We start from the raw sequence: 19,863 nt of genomic DNA on the forward strand, positions 1-19,863 counted from the left end.
GCACTATGTAGTGCATATGGACGCAGCATGTCCAATAATTCTCACACCAAATCCGAAATTCCATACCGCTCCATAGCATATAATGTTGGATATTCTATGCTGATGTCCAAAATTATATTTTTCTCAAAAAAAAAACAAAATGTCGAGGAGCTCGATAATTTTATTTTGGAGGTAAATCAAACAATCTTATGAATACGAATCCGAATCACATCAGACTGATTAAGATATCAATAACTTCTTCTATTTGAGAACCACGTCAAATTGATTAAGACATCAAAAATTTATTCTCTCAATATTTTTGACATTAGAAAGATTGAAATGTTAATTTAGTGATCTTAAGTTGGATCAGGTGGAATACCTCGAAGATAAATCAAATAATCCTGTGTATACAGATCTGAACCACACAGAATTGATTAAGACGTCAACAACTTCTTCTCTCAATATTTTTGGTATTAGAAAGATTGGAATCTCAATTTAGTGACCTGAAGTTAGGTCAGGTGGAATTGCATGTGAGTTGGAAAGTATGGAGGATACGACAATAATAGGTGTTGCAACGAGTAGATGTTCGGATATGAGCTAAGAGTTTTTATTTTATTGGATATCCAATAAACCTTTAAATTATTGAATCCTATGAATAAGATTTAATAAAAGTTAATAAAAAATTATTAGGTAGAATGCCAAAAACCGTTTGCATCTCTATTACTCTACATGAATAATCTTAAATTTTTTAAAATTTCAAAGTAAAACAATTATATCTTTATTTATATTCAAAATAACTTAAGGTGGGATTATTCTTTCATTCAGCTTTACAATACAGAATCAATCATTCCTTAATCTATCTACAGTCACGTAAATACCACTTAAAACCAACCCCCCTCGTTACTTATCATTCTCTTAATCTTCTTTTTTCTTATCTATTTCGGAAAACTAAGTTGAATGTTAAAAAGGATCGTGTCAAAAACTTTCACTGACATTGGTCTTCGCATAGGAAGGAAACATATTAAATCCGATACCATATTAAGTCCATATTCGTTGTTTGAGACCCACAGGTTATGTTCCCATGGAATTAAAAGTAAATAATTATGAGTTTGCTAGGCTGAACATTACATGAGAAGAAGAGCAGTTGGTCAACAAAATATATGTTTATATATCAGCAAGATGCATAATAAAGTCCAGAGGCATTAGTGGGGGGCACAACTCTCTGAAACCAATGCCTGTATTGGATCAAACATAGCTGGGGAAGAATAATGGCCAGACATGCTGAGGTGAACATGTCTTCATGATCATGCTCTGTTCTTTCGATGCATTGCACACCTCGAAGAAGCCTATATATACTGATGCATTCATGGCTTCTGTCATCTCAACAGAGGAGGAGCTCGAGGACCGGCAATGGCGAATTTTCGTGCACTCCTCCTCCTCGTCGCCGGTCTTGTTCTTCTTGTTGCCAAGGAACGAACTATGGCAGCAGATTTCAACTTCTACAGAGACATGTCCTGCTACTGGGGTCCCCAGAACTTGGCTGTCTGGAACAATGGCCAAAACTTCGCACTCAGCCTCAATAACATCTCAGGTATGCAATAGTTTCTCCATTTTAATCATAAGAAATCATCCTTTTTCTATTTAAGAAGGTGAAATGAGGCATAATGGATGCATGCGCAGTCAAAATAGAATTTGGAGGATCGTCTTTACCATCTAATATGTTTCGGTGAATGCTTTTAGGTTGTGGAATCCAATCTTCGAATCAGTTTCTCTTTGGAAGCATAGAAATGCAGATCAAGCTGGTCCCCGGGAACTCTGCTGGTACTGTGACTACATATTACGTAAGTCCCGCTCCGAAATGCTTATCGTGAAGCACCTAAACAGAGTATGTCTGATGTTGGATTGAGTAGTTTCTTCCTCTGCGTTTGGTCCAGATGTCTTCGACAGGGGACAAGCATGACGAGATCGACTTCGAATTCCTCGGCAACGTGTCCGGCCAACCCTACATCATCCACACCAACATCTACACGCAAGGGGTGGGAAACAGAGAAGTGCAGTTCTATCCTTGGTTCGACCCGACTGCTGCTTTCCACAACTACACCATACACTGGAATCCAAGCCAAGTCGTGTAAGCTCTCTGTGATAAGCTGAAGCACAACTCCCCTGTAGTTTCTGAACATATAATGGTCATCGACTTTGTTCTACTGTTGCAGGTGGTTCATTGACGGCATTCCCATTCGAGTCTTCAGAAACTATCAGCAGTATGGAATTGCGTTCCCCAACCAGCAAGCGATGAGGGCCTACTCCAGCATTTGGAACGGCGACGGCTGGGCGACCAGAGGTGGGCTCGTGAAGATAGACTGGAAGAACGCTCCATTCACGGCGAGATACCAGCAAGTGAACCTGAGAGCTTGTCCGTACTGGCAAGGCAGCACTGCGCAGTGTTCTGCGAGTACCCCGGCGAATTGGTGGACTTCGCCGGCTTACAGTAAGCTGAGCTACGCACAGCAGGGTCAGCTGATGTGGGTAAGGAGCAAGTACATGATCTATGACTACTGCCAGGACAACAAGAGGTTCAACGGGAAGACGGCCCCCGAGTGCTCTCTGCCTCTGTATTAGCAGAGCGGTTGCTGCTTCCCATTGGTCAGTTTGCTTTGTTATCATTGTCATTATTATTGCCACACATGAATAAAAAGCATCACTTAACATGAGTTTAATCATCATTAAGAAAGTATGCTCGGATACATCGTTCCCATTGGAAATCCACGCCATCCGTTCGAGGAGTGACACGTATCTCAAAGTAGATCGACCGGTTCTCCTCCCGCAATGCAACCAAAGGGGGAAAAAATCCATGGACTGAGGAGTTCTTATACACGTTAGTTAATCATATATTCATATAATAACTATAATTAAGATATGTTAATATAATTAGAAAAGGAGGAATTTGTTAATGAAATTTGTTATAACAATACCCGACGGTTAAAAAAAAACCGTTTCCCGTTCGGATCGGTTCAAGCGGACCGCTCCCGTCGACACTGATAACAAAGGAACGGGTTGTTCGCGAGTGTCGTCCTAGAAATTACCGGAAATGCCCCGTCGTCGAAGGTGACGACTACTCCGTATCCAGAGTTCTCTCCCTTGACCCCTCTCTCTCTCGCGAATTCTTTGCCTCCGATCGAAGCCCTATTTTTTGATGCTCATCTGACGGAGGAACGGAGGACGAGTAGGGAATGGATCGGATCATCGGGGGGAAGTACAAGCTAGGGAGCAAGATCGGCAGTGGATCCTTCGGCGAGATCTATCTTGGTGAATGAATCGGCGCCCTATTTCTCCATCTATCCATCTATTCGTCTCGCGGCTCGTTTTTCTTTGTTCTTGTCGGTTCTAATCTGCTTGTGTTGATTTTGTCTGTTTCAGCGACCCACGTTGACACGTTTGAGATCGTCGCGGTGAAGATCGTAAGTTGTCTGATCTTTTTTTGTTTGATATCTTTCCGATCTGTGCCTGCCGATTTTAGAGGAAGATTTCGTTTTTTTTTTTTGTTCTTCACTTTTTTCTTCAATTAATTCTAAAGATTTGGTTTCTTTAGGGCGATTGGAGGCGTTTGGTTAATTTTTATACTAATTGTTGTATTTTTAACTTCTATAGGAAGACTAAGTTGACGTGCGATGCGGTATTATATGGTCCGGCTAGAATGGTGTAAGCTGGACGACATGAATTGAAGTGCTGATTAGTTTGCGCAACTGGATTTCATGGTTATAAGTCAGTAGTTCTTTTCGATTTTGATGTTTTCTTTTATTTTATAATAATATTTGGATGCTCAGAGCACTGGTCCTGTGGAAGTCTCAGTGTTACAAATCTTTCAGTGTTTTTAGAGAATTTGCTTAGATGTGATTCATATCATGATGGCTTGATTTGTCTAGTGTTACTGGTTTGTGTGCTGGCTTATATTGGCTAAACATGGATGCAGGAAAACAGAAGGGCCAAGCACCCACAGTTGTTTTATGAGGCCAAGCTGTATAACATTCTTCAGGGAGGAAGTAGGTCCATTGTTGTCGTGGCAAAGCACCGTACCTATTCTTGAATTTATGAGATAATTTCATTATGGACTCATGCATTCAGGTGGCATCCCGAGCATAAAATGGTGCAGCATTGATGGAGAGGATAATGCTCTTGTTCTCGATTTGCTTGGTCCAAGTCTGGAGGGTTTGTTTGTCTATTGCAGTTGCAAGTTCTCATTGAAGACTGTTCTTATGCTTGCAGATCAAATGGTAATGGGAAAGTAACATTTTGTGGAATAAGTATTTTCATGGAATAGTTCTAGTATCTGCTTTTTACAGCTTTGCACAATTTGGAACTACATGTAGAGAGTTTTAAAGAAATTAAAGATATTCAAAAGTGTACAATAGCATTAAAAATAGCACTTAAATGGTTGGATAGAAAGCTGAAGTATGTTTCACATACTTCAGCCAATAAAAGAAACGTAGATACTCTCTCATATAAGCATTTATTTGAAGGTGTATGAGTCTGGGTATGATTTCCTAATTATTAAATCGTAGCTAACCCTTAGATGGGATTAGATAGGATTGAATCATGAACTCAATAATTTCTCAGTTACATAATTATAGTGGAAACTTGTGAACCAATAAACGATGACTTGCAAATTGCATAAATAGAAAAAAAACCTTAAACTATCATATCTAATAAATAAAAGGTAAGAAAACACGTTCAACAATGACAAACTATATGCTGTGACCCCATTCTAGCATATGAGACTATGGACGGTTGTAATATAATTGTTTGAAGATTTGATAGAAACAATATAGATAAAAGATGTTAATCATTCTTTAACTATCACAACTGGTCTTGATTACTGACATGATATTATCTTTTTTTTTTTATAGGCACTGTTGTATGCTGATGATATTATCATAATTGATGAGAGTTTGATTAACTTTAAGTTTGAGTTAGGAAGACAAATCTCATAACGTGAAATTAAGTAAAACAAGACTAAATATATAAAATGTAACTTTAATAATACTAAGAAGAACTAAGGATATTAATATCAGTGGTGCAAGAGGTAAAAGAGGACCAAAAAGATTTCTCTAGAAACTATAAAGAAAATTTCAAATGCTTTTGATTAACTAAGAAAATTGTTTTCTATAGAGCTCAATAACATAAAAAGATTTATAAAGCCAACTTTAAATAGTTGGGACTTCAGGACGTCTTGTTCTTGTTATTGTTATCAATGATTTCAGTAGGCGCTCGGGTGCTCGCCTAGGTGCTCAGGCGAGGTGAGGTGAGGCCCGAGCGCCTCGCTTCAAAGAGGCGCGGCCTGGGCGCCAGGCACTTTGGGCGAGCACCTGGGTTAAAACAGGCGACCGAACCAGATTTTTAGGTTTGGTTAGTCTTCGGTGCTTTAGTTGGTTCAATCGAACCAACTAAATCATCGATATTAGGCTCCCTCTTGCGATTTCCCCGACTTCTCCAACCCTAACACTTGTGATCGTGATTTCATCTCCGTTGTCGCTGCTCTCTACTGCCGCTGTCACAATCGTTGCTCGTCGCTGCTGTCGTCGCTCGCCGCTGCTGTCGCCGCACCCGCTGCCGCTCGCAGCTCCCGCTCCCACTCCCATTGTCACTCGCCGCTCCCGCTGTCGTCGCCGCTCCCGCTCCAGCTAGTCACCTGCTACCGCTGCCGTTGCCTAAGTAGCCTCGGTCTTCTCACACTCTTCTCACTATACTGTTAACAGTATATTAATAGTATACTGCTAACTGTATACTAATAATAGTATTTTTATTTATTAGATTAATAATATATTATTTTAATTTTAATACTATTAATTTTTATTTATATAATAATATATTTTTTATTTAAAAATAAAAAATATTATTATGATTTATTTATTTATTGTGATTTTGTACCTGATTTTCTTAATTTAATAGCATATTTTTTATTTAAATAATTATATTTATTAATTATATTATATATTTTTATATTTTAGCGCATCGCTTCGGTCGGGCGAGCGCCTAGGCGACTGTCACCTGCTACCGCTGCCGTTGCCTAAGTAGCCTCGGTCTTCTCACACTCTTCTCACTATACTGTTAACAGTATATTAATAGTATACTGCTAACTGTATACTAATAATAGTATTTTTATTTATTAGATTAATAATATATTATTTTAATTTTAATACTATTAATTTTTATTTATTTAATAGTATATTTTTTATTTAAAAATAAAAAAATATACTATTATGATTTATTTATTTATTGTGATTTTGTACCTGATTTTCTTAATTTAATAGCGTATTTTTTATTTAAATAATTATATTTATTAATTATATTATATATTTTTATATTTTAGCGCATCGCTTCGGTCGGGCGAGCGCCTAGGCGAGTGCCTAGCGCCTTGGACATTTTTGGACTTTGGTGCCTAGCACTTTTTAAATCATTGATTGTTATATGAATCACATAATGAACCTTTAGTTCCAAGGCTCCTTAATAGATACTGATTATAATTATGCTAAAAGCAGTACAAAGGTACAAATTTCTAGTGCAAATACATCTAGCTCTATCAAATATTTCATATATTTTTTCAAAAATCTAGTTCTTTCTTTTCTTTTATAGGATAACATTTATGAGGTGATTGTCTTGGATGCCTCATGAGGTTCTATAACATCTCGATTAGTTCCATATCGAAAGTGAGCGAGACTAAGATTGACTTATAAGGATCTGATGAGTGTACTACTATCAATTTCAGCTTAGACATTTTAGCGAGTGAATTGGGTTAGACGAAGTTGATAGGCCAATTAGCTCATCAAGTCTGGGTCATGACATTTGGTATCAGAGCCGAGTATTTGGGCATGGTGAAGGGGCACAAGTAGGAAAGGGCTACTTGTGGATGGAGTCAAAGGACTCGTTATGGCGTGGAGCCACCACTGGGCTACGCCTCACATGCACTATGTTAAGGTTTGATCTGGGCTATGCTTGGCCTTGACAAGTACGCCAAGCCATTGAGTGATGAAAATTGTAACACCTCGATTAGTTCCATGTCGGAAGTGGGCAAGATTAATATTGACTTATAAGGATTTGATGAGTGTACTACTATTACCTTCTACTTAAGCATTTTGGTCAGTGGTTTGGGTTAAATGAAATTAATAGACTAGTTAACCCATCAAGCTTGGGTCATGACAAGTTCACTGGAAATAACCATAATATCCTTTGGTGATTTAAAAAGGCGCTCGAGCGAGGTGAGGCGAGGCTCGAGCACCTTGTTTAAGGGCCAGACATCGCTCTTCAATGAGGCGCTCGCCTGAGCCCAGGCGTCGAGCACTTCGAGCGCGCGCCCGATTGATATAAGCGACCGAACCAAACTTTTTAAGTCTGGTTCGATTAAATTTGTGTTAGTTGGTTCGACTGACTACCAACCCTATGCTTTCTCCCTCTGTGTCCGTCGTCGACGATTTCTTCCTCTGTGTTCACCGCCTACGATTTCTCCCTCTGTGTTCACCACCCACGATTTCTCCCTCTGCCTCCGCCACCAACAATTTCTCTTGTTGTCTTCGAGTCTCCTCAGCTTTCGTTACTGTCCGCTGTCTACTATTGTCGTTACTGCTGTCCACTACCTGTTGTTGTCCATGACGTGACTCCGCTGCCTCCTGCTGTCCGCGACTCCGCTGTCGCTGTTGTTTGCTACCTCCTGCTGTCCGCGACTTTGCTGTCGCTGTTAACAGTAGATTATCAATTATTGTACAAAATAATCTTTATTTATTATATTAATAATATTATATATATATATTTTTTATATTTTAATATTTTAGAGCATCTCGCTTCGCTCGAGCGAGCGCCTAGCGCTTTTGAAATCACTGATATCCTTTAATCTGAAAGAATTGTTTTAATCTATGATCGTGTTCTTCATACTAAATGAGTGGATGATCCATAGTTCTTAATGTGGTGAACTTATTCGTCCTAACATAAAAATATGTTTGGTATTGTATAAGGCCATTGGAGTAAGAGTTAGTGTCTTTCATGTTTGATACTTGATCAATGTTTTGGGTTCATCAATATTTTTCTAAGTATCGTTGTTAAAGTAGATTTCATATTTTTCTAAGTATCGTTGTTAAAGTAGATTTCTCTTTCTCGGTTTATGCTGAAGTCCACCAAGACATGTTTCTGTTTCTATGAATCATCAAGGAATGTGCCATGTATTGCATCAATATGCTGGTTATGTGCAGGTTCCTGTATATATGAGTACATACTTTGGCCTGTTTGTGTATGTGAGTGCATGCTTTGGCCTGTTCATGGATCTATGCATATGCATTTCTATGTTGGTATGTACATCTTGTGCATCTACATGAATATATATACATAATCTGTTACAAAGCAATGTCTTCATCTTGCATTCTCTTGAAGCCCCATGTCAGATTCATTTAGAACATTGGACACTTGACTCCCATCTTATTTTTAAGGAATGCTGCATTTACCTGTTATTCTAATTTCTAAGTGCCCTCTAGGATTGTCAACTAAACCTCATGTAAAAGATGCAAATGGACTTTGTTTCATGTTATATGTTTATTTTCTTGCTTACAACTTTATAACTCAAGATATTACTGCTCGATATACTTCAATATACTACAGATTACAAGAATAGAGTATGTGCACTCGAAAGGTTTTTTGCACAGAGACATTAAACCTGATTACTTTCTGATGGGTCTTGGAAGGAAGGCCAATCAGGTAGCAACTTTAAGTGCCTCTAATCTAAATCAGTTTCATGGTTGTATATGCAATTTGATGGTATTTTGCCAACTACATCTGTTTGAATATGGTTGTCCAGGTATACATCATCGATTTTGGGCTTGCAAAAAGGTATAGGGATTCTACCACAAATCGTCATGTCCCATGGTGTGTAATCCACTTCTCAAGCAAGACCTATACAGTTTTCATGTCACTCGTTGTTACTGCATATTGCATGATTAGGATAAAGGTTAGTTTAGGCCTCCTAGGCTACCAACTTGTGGAGTATGGATGAATTTTCATATTTATTACCAGGGTTAGATTCATCTGGATTAATAAATAAGTGAAGGAACACTACAGAGATAAATTTCATGAAAGCTTATGATTACCAGATATAGAAAATTCAGTGGTTTTTTTTTAATCTTTGAGGGAGTTGTTCTCTGCATTTATTTTGTCTTATCCTTCTGAATGCTTAGGTGATTATAAACTATTTACACATTGTGACTCGGAGAAAACAAAAACTTGACTGGAACTGCTCGCTATGCAAGTTGCAATACTCGTCTAGGAATTGGTGAGTAGAGACCAATCTAACTGTTCTTAAACATTAGTTAGTCACCATGACAACTTATTGAATTTGTGTATTTATCAGAGCAAAGTTGTCGGGATGATTTGGAATCTCTTGGTTATGTTCTTCTGTATTTTCTCAGAGGAAGGTATTCTTTAATTAAGTCATATTTATTTCCAAATTTAACTTGCTCTTCCTTTTTTATTCCTGAAACTATCTTGTAACTATTGGAGCAACCATACTAAAGAATTTTTTGCATCTTGTTCAAAATTCATTTTGTATGGTACGGGTGGCACCAAGAGATCACTAATGTTCTGAAAATATAGGCATAATGTAGATTATGATTTTAGATAGATTGTGGATGCATATTCTTGATTGGTATTCATGGAGCTTGAAATGCTTTCATTAGCTAGTTTCGTTGCATAAAAGCAACAATTATATGTATTTTGTGTACAATGAAAATCTGCTTTAAGTATTTTTCTGTTATTTTTGTTTATTTTTACTGACACCAATACCTCTGAACTTTTCTCTTCCATGAGCCAACTTATTACTAATAGCATCTTACTTTTATGGGTAGATAATTAGTATAATTAACTTTTGACCTTGTGACTGTTTGTAGTCTTCCATGGCAAGGTCTGAAAGCTGCCACAAAGAAACTTTAGTATGATAAGATATGCGAGAAGAAGCTTTCAACTCCCATTGAAGTATGTTTTATAATTACTTGTATTTTGTGATGTTCTCATATCTCTGAACATCTCATTAATATTTTTGACTTAACACCATACCTTAGGTTTTATGTAAATTGCATCCTCCGGTGGAATTTGGATCTTACTTCCATTACTGCCATTCTTTGGCATTTGAGCAATGACCTGATTATGGATTTCTGAAGCGCCTCTTCCATGACTTGTTTAATCGTGAAGGTAATATGTGGGAAAATATAATTGATTGCCAATTTCCATCTTGAATTGGCTTAGAGGCATGCATTTCATTTGGTTTCTTCCGGTCCTTATTCTTCCGAATCTTGTTCATACAATTTTCATGACTTCATAGCCAATAAGAAGGGAAAAAGGGGAGAAGATTTGGGGAATATGGAAGTGAATTCATTAATTATAATTGGCATAAAAGAAACTTTTATGAATTCAAAATTTGAGTTAGTGCTTTTTTCTCATGAATTTTTTTACTCATTATTTGTTAATAATTGTCAAGATTTTTTTGTTTGCGATTGTCTGAATTTGTTCTTTCTATCAACTATGGCAGGTTATGAGTTTGATTATATTTTTGACTGGACTATTTTGAAATATCAGCAAACCCAGGACACAATCTCAACCTCGAATCTGTGTTAGTGCTCTTCTCATTATTTAAATTACTGCAAAGTTCCTTTGGTTGCAGTTAATATGTTTTTATTCTAGTTTGACAATTCACAAGATCGCAAGGCATTTAATATATATATATATATATATATATATATGTATATATATGTATGTATATATATATGTATATATATGTATGTATATATATATGTATATATATGTATGTATATATATATGTATATATATGTATGTATATATATATATATGTATATATATGTATGTATATATATATGTATATATATGTATGTATATATATATGTATATATATGTATGTATATATATATGTATATATATGTATGTATATATATATGTATATATATGTATGTATATATATATGTATATATATGTATGTATATATATATATATGTATATATATGTATGTATATATATATGTGAATATAGTGTATATATAAATATGTATATCTATACATAGTCTTATTGGGAGACAAGATGGTACACAAATCAAAACTTGATTTTGCAACAGTTTTGGGGTATGTGTTCAACATGTATATATGTAATTATATATATATATATATTTATATATATGTATATATGTATATATATGTATATATGTATATATGTATATATTTACATATACATACATACATACATACATACATACATACATACATACATACATACTACATACATACATACATATATATATATTGATTGTCTTTTTGGGAGACAAGATGATACACAAATCAAAACTTGATTTTGCAACAGTTTTGGGGTATGTGTTCAACATGGCCAACTTATGTTCTATTGTGAAACAAGGAACTGATAACACTGGACAACTACCAGCAATCAATGTCTTACAAACTGATCCAAATATTTCGTTTGCTTTATTGGCAGGGGTCATGCTCCACATAAATGTAATTTATGTGCATTAAGTTTATTAGTTCATTTTTTCCGACATGTGTATGCAGAAATTGCATGTTCTTACAGAAATTCAGTATGCTGGATCTTTATTAATTGAGAATTTTTGTCTGAATTGGTAGCCTGTCTATGGTGGAATGACTAGCCGGATTATTCCAATGGATGTTGACAAACATCAAGGTACCCCTAACTAGACATATATTTAGTTTACTTGTGGTGAATTTTCTATTTTAAAATAGTGAATGGATTACAACTAACTATCATTAAGAATTTCATCTTTGGACCAAAAGCAAGCAAGAAGTGGAATACCGCAAATATAGTTTACCTAATAGAAAAGTAGTTCTTGTAAAACCGTAGTCTCACTTTTATCTGGTTTCAAAATGAATAATAGATCCAGATCCAAAAAGATTGGAGATAAGATAAATTACATTATTTGCAATCATTCCCACAATGGAGATGCATATCTTTTGGTTTCTGGTGAATTTTAATGAAATATACAAAGTTGGCATTCTTCTCAAATTGTGATGGTGCCATTGGGTTAGGTGTTTTAGAATTCTCCATGAATTACCATTTATACGAGGCATTCTTCCCATATGATTTGAAATTTGAATCATTTGTATCAACAGAAAAATGTATATTGGTGAAAGAATATTTTTGTTGTTATTATGGTTAATGTATTTTTATAGGCACCCGTATAATTTGATTTGCAATCAAAGTCTCTCAATGGTACCATCATTATCCTCATTGGTAGATTGATGATTCTTTATGTTTTATAGGTAGTTCCACTTTGATTTTGGATTGTATTACCTTGTGGTGGGTAAACTGGGAACCACTGTATCCTAATATGTAATTATCTGATGCTAATTAATGAAGATCCTGGTGCAAAACCATACCTAGTCAAGCTAATGCTCATAGTAAATAATAAAGTATCTTGGAATCATGTACTCCGTATATTTACCATATTCATAAGTGTTGCACTAACATGCATTTTTATGCTTATCTTACATTCTTGTTATGGCCAAATTATATTCCAGTTACCAGTGCAAATTATGTTTCTTGCCTTTGAAGTTACAAACCAGGTAGGACCAAGAAATGATGCACGTCCTACAGTTCAAATGCAGTTCAAACTTGCAGCTGATAAGAATCTGGGTTCTGACAATCAGGGACTTGATAAGTTGGTAAGTCACTAAAATTCAGTTTTCCACTGGTGATGAAGTATTCCTTTTAATCACACTATGTGAAGCAGTAAACCATTCCAATATGAAATTTTCCGTTACCTAGTTTATATGGATTGTTGTGAATTTCTTGATTTTGAAGTAATTGGTTTCTCAATTGTCTCAGAGGGTTGGAATGAGCTCTGAAAACCCAAAAGTACCATCTACATCATTTGCCTTTCCTGGAACCCCAAATAAAAATGTCACAAGTTCCAGACAATCAGGGCCAACTGATGCTTTGAGGCTCAGTTCATCTAGTAGTTGGATTCCTGTGCTACAGCATAATGCTTCAGCCAAGTGACTGGTAATGCTTTCAACTGAATTTGCTTGTGTTAAGTGTCCAATCCTCAGGGTAGCAGACTTCTCTGGTTATGTTCTTTATTGGCTCTTTGGGTGTTGTTTCATATGGGTTGAGTCCAACAACCAAATAGCATATGCTACCAAAGGTGGCTACAAAGTCGTCGTTGCTTAAGTTGCTTTGGGATATCAAGCGGCCTAGGGTATTTCTATTAGGGCGACTCCAAATGCAATTGTTTCTAAAATGGTCCCTTAAGGGAAATGATTGATGGTGTGTTGCAAAATAACCTTTTTCTGGTCTAGAAATTTGTTGATATGTTCAACTTGGATGATCCCATAAAATTGGCATGTTCAAATGTATGTTAAAAGATCAGATCATTCTTCTGAGAAAGAGTATAGTGTAATGAAATATGCTTTGTGGATATATTTTTATTTATTCTTTGGCTCGTTCTGACCTGTGGGCAGCAATCTGAAATAATTTTAGCATTAGATACTCAAATCACTCGAGGATTTGAACAGAGGACACTGGTCTAGTTTTTCAGATTCTAGCCTCCTTTCTTTTTATCAACAGCCTTGACCAGACGAACAGTTATCACTGTAAGTTGATCACTGTTACTAGCATAGTCAATGTGCATATTTCATGTGTCAACATCACATCTATTGGCTTATCTATATTGTGTATTTTTTGCCTCCAGAGCATGATTGTGTGATGGTACAGAGCACTATCCATTTGCTGTGAGGTTTCCCGATCAAGTTCATGTAGAAATCTGTTTTCAGGATGGAAAAAATGGTGAGCAGGTTTTTCCACCAGTATTTACCAGCATATGATAGACTACTTTGATGAATCGAAAGGTATTATGACAATTTCCTTCAAGCTATATTTTAGTTCTTTTAACATGTTTTATGTCAATATCAAGAAAATAATTAGCAGCTGTTGGATAAACTTATAGATAAATAATAGGGAAAATTTTAGTTCATGTGAACAATTAGTACGAATGAATTAAGAAGGCATCGTTGCTCATCGTGCAAATGGTCGATTTTGACACAAGCGCTAGGCTCTCTAGTGCTCCAAAAACAGCAAGGAACCACCATGCTGCTTTTGACTTGAAATGTCATTCTGATCCTGGAAGGCGTAGAGATTGTTGTACTCTTATTCTGCAAGATATTTGACCAAACATGAAGGCTATAATATTGTGTGAATGGAGTCTTTGGATAAGTGACCAGGGTGCCTAGGCTGGGCCACAGCGTTGGTAGAGCCACATAGTTGAGCCTTGGAGCCAACAAGTCTGACTACACTCGGGTTGGGTCTCACCAATTCAATTTTGGCTTGATTCAATTGTCTGAATACACTCGGATTGGGTTCCACCAATTCAATTTTGGCTTGATTCAATTGTCTGACTACACTCGGGTTGGGTTCCACTAATTCCATTTTGGCTTGATTCAATTGTCTGACTACACTCGGGTTGGGTTCCACCAATTCCATTTTGGCTTGGTTCAATTGGTTTACCAGGGGTCACATAGTTGAGACTTAGTGCTACCAAGTCTCAACTATGTGAACTTTTGACCTTCCCCTCCACCGATAACCAAGGCAAAGGAATCAAAGAATTCTCCACACTGGTATTCATTAGGTACTTGACATCTCAATCAAAGATAAAAACATGCTATAAATGATTGATCTATCCTTCCAATTAGATATTTAATAACAGATATATAAAAGAAAACTACTGCTACAACACATTTGTTGTGGAGAAATTGTAATTCTGTCTTATCAACAATATATATAAGATCTGGATAGCACAAGAAATTTGACTTGTGCATCCAAGCAGGGAACATCTGTGTCCTAATATATCGGATGGGTGATTTGCTTACTTACAACCACCATTCCGTTATCCTATGATAGTCTAAATAGGCTGTTAATAGACTTACATCTGATTACAATAGATATGGAACAGTAATCAGTTATCCTATGATAAAAGTTTGTCGAGGTGACGATCCATGATCTCAGAGACACACTCCAGAAATGCAGTTTCACGAGAGCGTGGCAGGATAGCATTCCCCGCCTCACGGATGATCTCCTCAATTTTTGATTCCTTCTCGGTGGTTACCCTGCACATGATGCTTCCGATGTCGTAGGGAGTCAGCCCTCTTTGTACGCCCTTCTTCAAAAGCATGGTTGAGATACGAAGAGTGCGAGAGCTTTCAGGTGACAGTTCCCACCCATAGCTTTTGAGAAGTGCAATATCTTCTTCAGCATCTAGTGATTTGATGTAAGCAATGGTTTCACCACTGAAATGCTGCCGAGCTTGGCGCCAATAGAGCCAATCAAAGGTACAATCTTCAAACTGTGGCACCAGAGGTGCAAAAGCTTATCATCAGTTATTTAAGAAAACGATACATGTCATAAGCATCAACTGACACACCAACTCTGCTAATAAGGCATTGCACTGACATTTGGTCATTTGGAAGCGACACCGGTTAGCTTGTCTGGCATGCAACTACAACAAGGTAACTCTTGAATATTCAGAATGTGCAGTCATTAAAGATATTATATATATATATATATATATATATATATATATATATATATATATATATATATATATATATATTATTCTTTAGGATTATATTGAAATTTATACATAGGGCCCAACAAACATGCCATGCACATAAAGAAAATGTTGTAAGGTCATGGAGCATGAGAAACACATCATGTATACAAGGAAACTGTTTTGGATCAGGTTCTCTGAAACATCAGGAAATTTAGTTTTGGTTCTGAAAGCCTAGAGGTTCTTAGGAATTACTGGGGGCTATCTTTCTCATATTGAGGAATTTTTTGTGATGAGGTACATACATATTGTTATCGGAGGAGGTCATGTCAGATAACATTGATCAAGATTAGCAAGAACAAAGTAAAAAAAAACATACAGCTATTGAAGAATCCGGATAAAGACAAGGTATCCTCGGATGCACATGAATGAAGTATCTATCATTCTCGAGGAAACAATCTAAATCGTGATCATTCATTGAATACAGATGGAAGACCAAAGCAATCGTGTATGACTTGGTATCAATTTAACGTTCTTTAACAAATTAAGCACAACAAATAAAAAGAAAAAAAGAAAGGGCAAAGACTTACCCTGTCAGGTAAGCAGTATGCATGATCAATGGGAGCCAGCTTTATCCGGCCTTTGTTATCCTTGCAGACCAATATATTCCCAGCATGGCGATCAGCATTCGCTAACCGTATATCCAACACGGCTATCTTCTGAACCTCCCCAACCGGGAATGCTTGAGGTCCCATTTCCTCGCAGCTTCCACAGTTCTCCACAAACATCTGTAAGGATCCAACCTTAACCGTCTTTCCCGCACCGTTATCCTCATCGGAACGATGGAAACCACGGTTCAAGCACCCCACCATGACTGTCGGTGGAACACCAGCAAACCCAGCTTCCTCGGATATGCGTCGTCCGCCCAAGGGGTGGTCGAGTACATATGCTGCGACCTCTCTCATTGCTCCCTCTCCAACACGCGTCCCCCTCTTCATTCCCTCACCATTTGTCGACAACTGAAGCCCTCGAGGATTGTTCTCAGCCATGGGTTCCTCGTCGATCGGCTTGAACACGCCAATGCACCTGTGACCCAGGGCGTCCTGCATGAAGTAAACTCCCCCACAGCCTTCCGTAGACAGAATCGGTGGGTTCCCCTTCTCCAGCCCTGCAGAGGTCGATCGGACCAGTTCCATGATCGCCGGAGAGTGTTCAACTTTGGGATCGACAATGTTCTGCTGAATCCAACAATGTCTATGCCGTGGCTTCCCAGCAACCATTTGAAGATCATCGATCCCCTTCTTTTTCTTCCAATCAGAAGCAACCACCACCAGCTCGTTGTCCTTCTCAACAGGTTTGGATCTAACCTTTGCTGATTGGGGGATCACCAAATGGAACACAGCGTCATTGTTCTTGCAGATGTCATCGATAATCTGATCGTCACCGATCTCCTCACCATCACACACCAGCTTATGATCCTCGAGATTGCCCAAGGCCCAACCACCCTCGGCAACCTGCCGTTTAACATACCCAATGTTGCGGCGCGATTCCACTTGGAACTCATACTTCTTGCCGCAGGTGGTCTTTATAGTGATAGATCGGAGATCGGAGAGTCTAGTTTCAAGTTGCAGGACATTCCCATCGCTCAAGCCGTAGTCCCTCACCAGGCTCTCATTCCGTGCCAACTCCCTGCCATTAGACTTCAGAGTCTGTTTCCCGGCAACAAAACCCTTGAAGCTCTGGATTCGAAGCTTCACGGAGGCGATCGAATCCGACTCCAACACCTTCATAGGTATCACCGGCGACCCCGGGACGGTGAGGTAGATCAGGATTGCCTCCGGCGAGCAATGCGGGCGTCGGCTGCCTTCGAAACTGACTGGGGAGAGCGCTGAATCCTCCAGGGTGGGGTTTGCTACGAGCGCGGACGACGACATCGTCGTGCCCTAACAGACAAGGAAGGAGCAAAACAACCGCCTGGTTCCTCAGAAGCTACAATTCATCTCCAACTACGGCCATCTTAACAAGAAATTCAAATCTATCCTACGAACCAATCACGGAATCACGGGAAGCTTCGGAGAACCAATTCAGGATTCTCAGAACAACCAAGGATTCCGATGATTCCATCAATGTGATGTTTTCTACACAAAAGGGGAAGAAAGACCGAAGGAGATTGACCCGAACAGGAACCACCCAGTTGCAGTCGAACGGAAAGTGCTTTCGTCGACGCAAACTGGGGGGACTTCGATCGGTCTCCTTCCTTCGATCCGGATGCAAGATGTTACCTTCGGGTTCGCTTCGTTGCGTCGAGTTCTTCTTTTGTCCATTCCCAATGAGCAGCAGCAGCAGCAGCAGACAGGAGGCGAACGGATTGGAGGACGCCGAAAGGAGAGGGGTGGAGAAGACAACAGCGTAATGGTGGGTTTATATTAGGGAGAGCAAGATTTAGCGACGTGTCATGACGGCGCTACGTGGTAATGAGGTGGACGATTGAACGGCAGGGATCGGATCGACGGCGTTACGTGGAAAGGAGCAAAGCCGTCGAATATCGAGTCGGTTAAAAGTCTCTCTCTCTTTGTTCCATATTTGCATTAACAATGTCAAACATATTTGAAATCGTTATTAATGGTAATAATAATTTTGGATCGAGATGTAATAAGCTAAGTTGCGGGGTGATGTTTTGTTCTCTCGAATTACTTCAAGCATTCATTTAATTTTCTATAAACTTGTATAGGAATACACATAAAATTCACTTCTTTTCAGAACCAAAATTGCTTTTAGTCGGTCTTTATAAGTCGTTTGCCGGAAATAATTTCAAACGCAAAGTACTTGTTTTATATTTCTTAGAGCAATGATTAGTAGTTGTTGATAAATATTTAACATAATTCGCCTACCAAAACCACCGATTGCCACTTCCCAATTCCATATCATCCCTCCCTCACCATAGTTGATTGCCACTTATGTCCTATTTCATTAGTTTTGCTTTCTTACCTAAGAACACAATTCCCATAATTTATTTTTATTTATTATTTATTATTTCTTTAATTTTGTGACCTCGAGCCATGATTATGTGGTTATACTTACCAATGTTCCATCCTCAAATTTTCAAATTTATTTTAAAAATAAAATAATAATATATATTGATTGAGTAAAGAATTGTTTATTTTTGGCTGAAAATAAATTCATATTATTAAAGGATGATTGATAAATAAGATAATTAGACATCAAGAATTCATAGCAACTATTGATATTCTGTCTTGATGAATAAATGTCTTGATTAGTTATCAATTGGGCTTTGAGTGATGTTTCTTTAGATTACCCACATGTTACTTCCTCTTTTCCGAGCATAACGTTATGCTTGGTGAGTAACTTGGCCATATCATCTATTTTTAATATATTTAGTATTCGATTAGATTTATTATATTTTATTATGTTTCATTGTCTAATTTGGTATGTTATTGTTGAGAAATACTTGATGGACAAATTCGATTGGGTCATTGTTGTAGATGTTTTACGGTTAGATTTGATCATATTATCATTATCGAGATATGCATTGCAGATAAATTCAAATATATCATCGTCATATAGGATGCTTTATAGCCAGATTCTATCATGAGTATATGATATTTTATAATTAGGTTCGACTATACCCTTCTTCGGGAATACTTTATGATCTGATTTAGTCGCATCATTATTATATGATGTTTCATCGTTGAGAGATACTTCATGATTGGCTTTCACCACACTTGTAAATGAATGTTTTATGGTTGAATTATATTGTATCATTATCGTACTATGCTTCATAATTATATTCGGTCATATCTTTATTAGGGACACTTTATGGGTGAATTCGTTCATATCATTATTATATGATACTTCATGGTTGGTTCGACAATATCCTTGTCAAGGGACACTTCAAATTTGACCACGTCATCATTGTATAATAGTTTATAGTTAGGTTCAACCTTATATATGTTGGGAGATACTTTATCTTGGATCCGATCATATCATTTTCTTATTAGGGAATGTTTTATAGTTAGATTTGATCATTTTATCATATGATGCTTTAGGTTGAATCACATTTTTATTGGGTAATAATTCATGACTAGATTTTACCATGTCATCATTATATGATGCTTAATGTTTAGGGACTTGCTTATTGGGTAATTCTTCATGATCAAATTCAACTATCTTTATTGTATAATGATTTATGGTCGGATCAATAATATTCTTGTTAAGGGAGAGTTCATGGTTGAATTAGATCATATTGTCATCGTATA

At 37.3% G+C, this 19,863-nt stretch overlaps 3 protein-coding genes across 9 annotated transcripts; 2 read left to right on the top strand and 1 right to left on the bottom strand.

The window, feature by feature from the left end:
* The first annotated feature begins 1,376 nt into the window (after positions 1–1,376).
* LOC135644686 (xyloglucan endotransglucosylase protein 7-like) lies at positions 1,377–2,713 on the top strand. The gene is made up of 4 exons (XM_065162488.1): positions 1,377–1,570; positions 1,720–1,820; positions 1,914–2,107; positions 2,193–2,713. Exons 1-4 carry the CDS (start codon positions 1,390–1,392, stop codon positions 2,596–2,598), a joined length of 882 nt encoding a protein of 293 aa, XP_065018560.1. The 5' UTR covers positions 1,377–1,389; the 3' UTR covers positions 2,599–2,713.
* A 310-nt stretch (positions 2,714–3,023) lies between these two features.
* On the top strand, positions 3,024–14,070 carry LOC108951162 (casein kinase 1-like protein 3). 7 transcript variants are annotated; one of them, XM_065165421.1, is made up of 16 exons: positions 3,026–3,285; positions 3,397–3,437; positions 3,950–4,019; positions 4,102–4,250; positions 8,620–8,715; positions 8,816–8,965; positions 9,192–9,286; positions 9,365–9,428; positions 9,900–9,984; positions 10,071–10,200; positions 10,538–10,618; positions 11,652–11,709; positions 12,598–12,707; positions 12,871–13,047; positions 13,506–13,637; positions 13,736–14,070. In XM_065165421.1, coding segments are annotated over exons 1-8 (678 nt in total). In that variant the 5' UTR covers positions 3,026–3,209; the 3' UTR covers positions 9,366–9,428; positions 9,900–9,984; positions 10,071–10,200; positions 10,538–10,618; positions 11,652–11,709; positions 12,598–12,707; positions 12,871–13,047; positions 13,506–13,637; positions 13,736–14,070. The 7 variants fall into 7 exon arrangements, with proteins under 7 accessions (XP_065021497.1, XP_065021493.1, XP_065021494.1 ...); XM_065165422.1 differs by having other exon boundaries at positions 13,531–13,637; XM_065165423.1 differs by having other exon boundaries at positions 12,564–12,707; positions 12,871–13,637.
* Positions 14,071–15,004: 934 nt separating this feature from the next.
* Positions 15,005–18,207, bottom strand: LOC103995045 (phosphatidylinositol 4-kinase gamma 4-like). The gene is made up of 2 exons (XM_065165427.1): positions 16,177–18,207; positions 15,005–15,382 (listed from the first exon to the last, which is right to left on the bottom strand). Exons 1-2 carry the CDS (start codon positions 17,518–17,520, stop codon positions 15,005–15,007), a joined length of 1,722 nt encoding a protein of 573 aa, XP_065021499.1. The 5' UTR covers positions 17,521–18,207.
* Positions 18,208–19,863: the final 1,656 nt, after the last annotated feature.

This window comes from Musa acuminata, chromosome BXJ3-8, assembly GCF_036884655.1.
Source record: "Musa acuminata AAA Group cultivar baxijiao chromosome BXJ3-8, Cavendish_Baxijiao_AAA, whole genome shotgun sequence".
Taxonomy (NCBI): domain Eukaryota; kingdom Viridiplantae; phylum Streptophyta; class Magnoliopsida; order Zingiberales; family Musaceae; genus Musa; species Musa acuminata.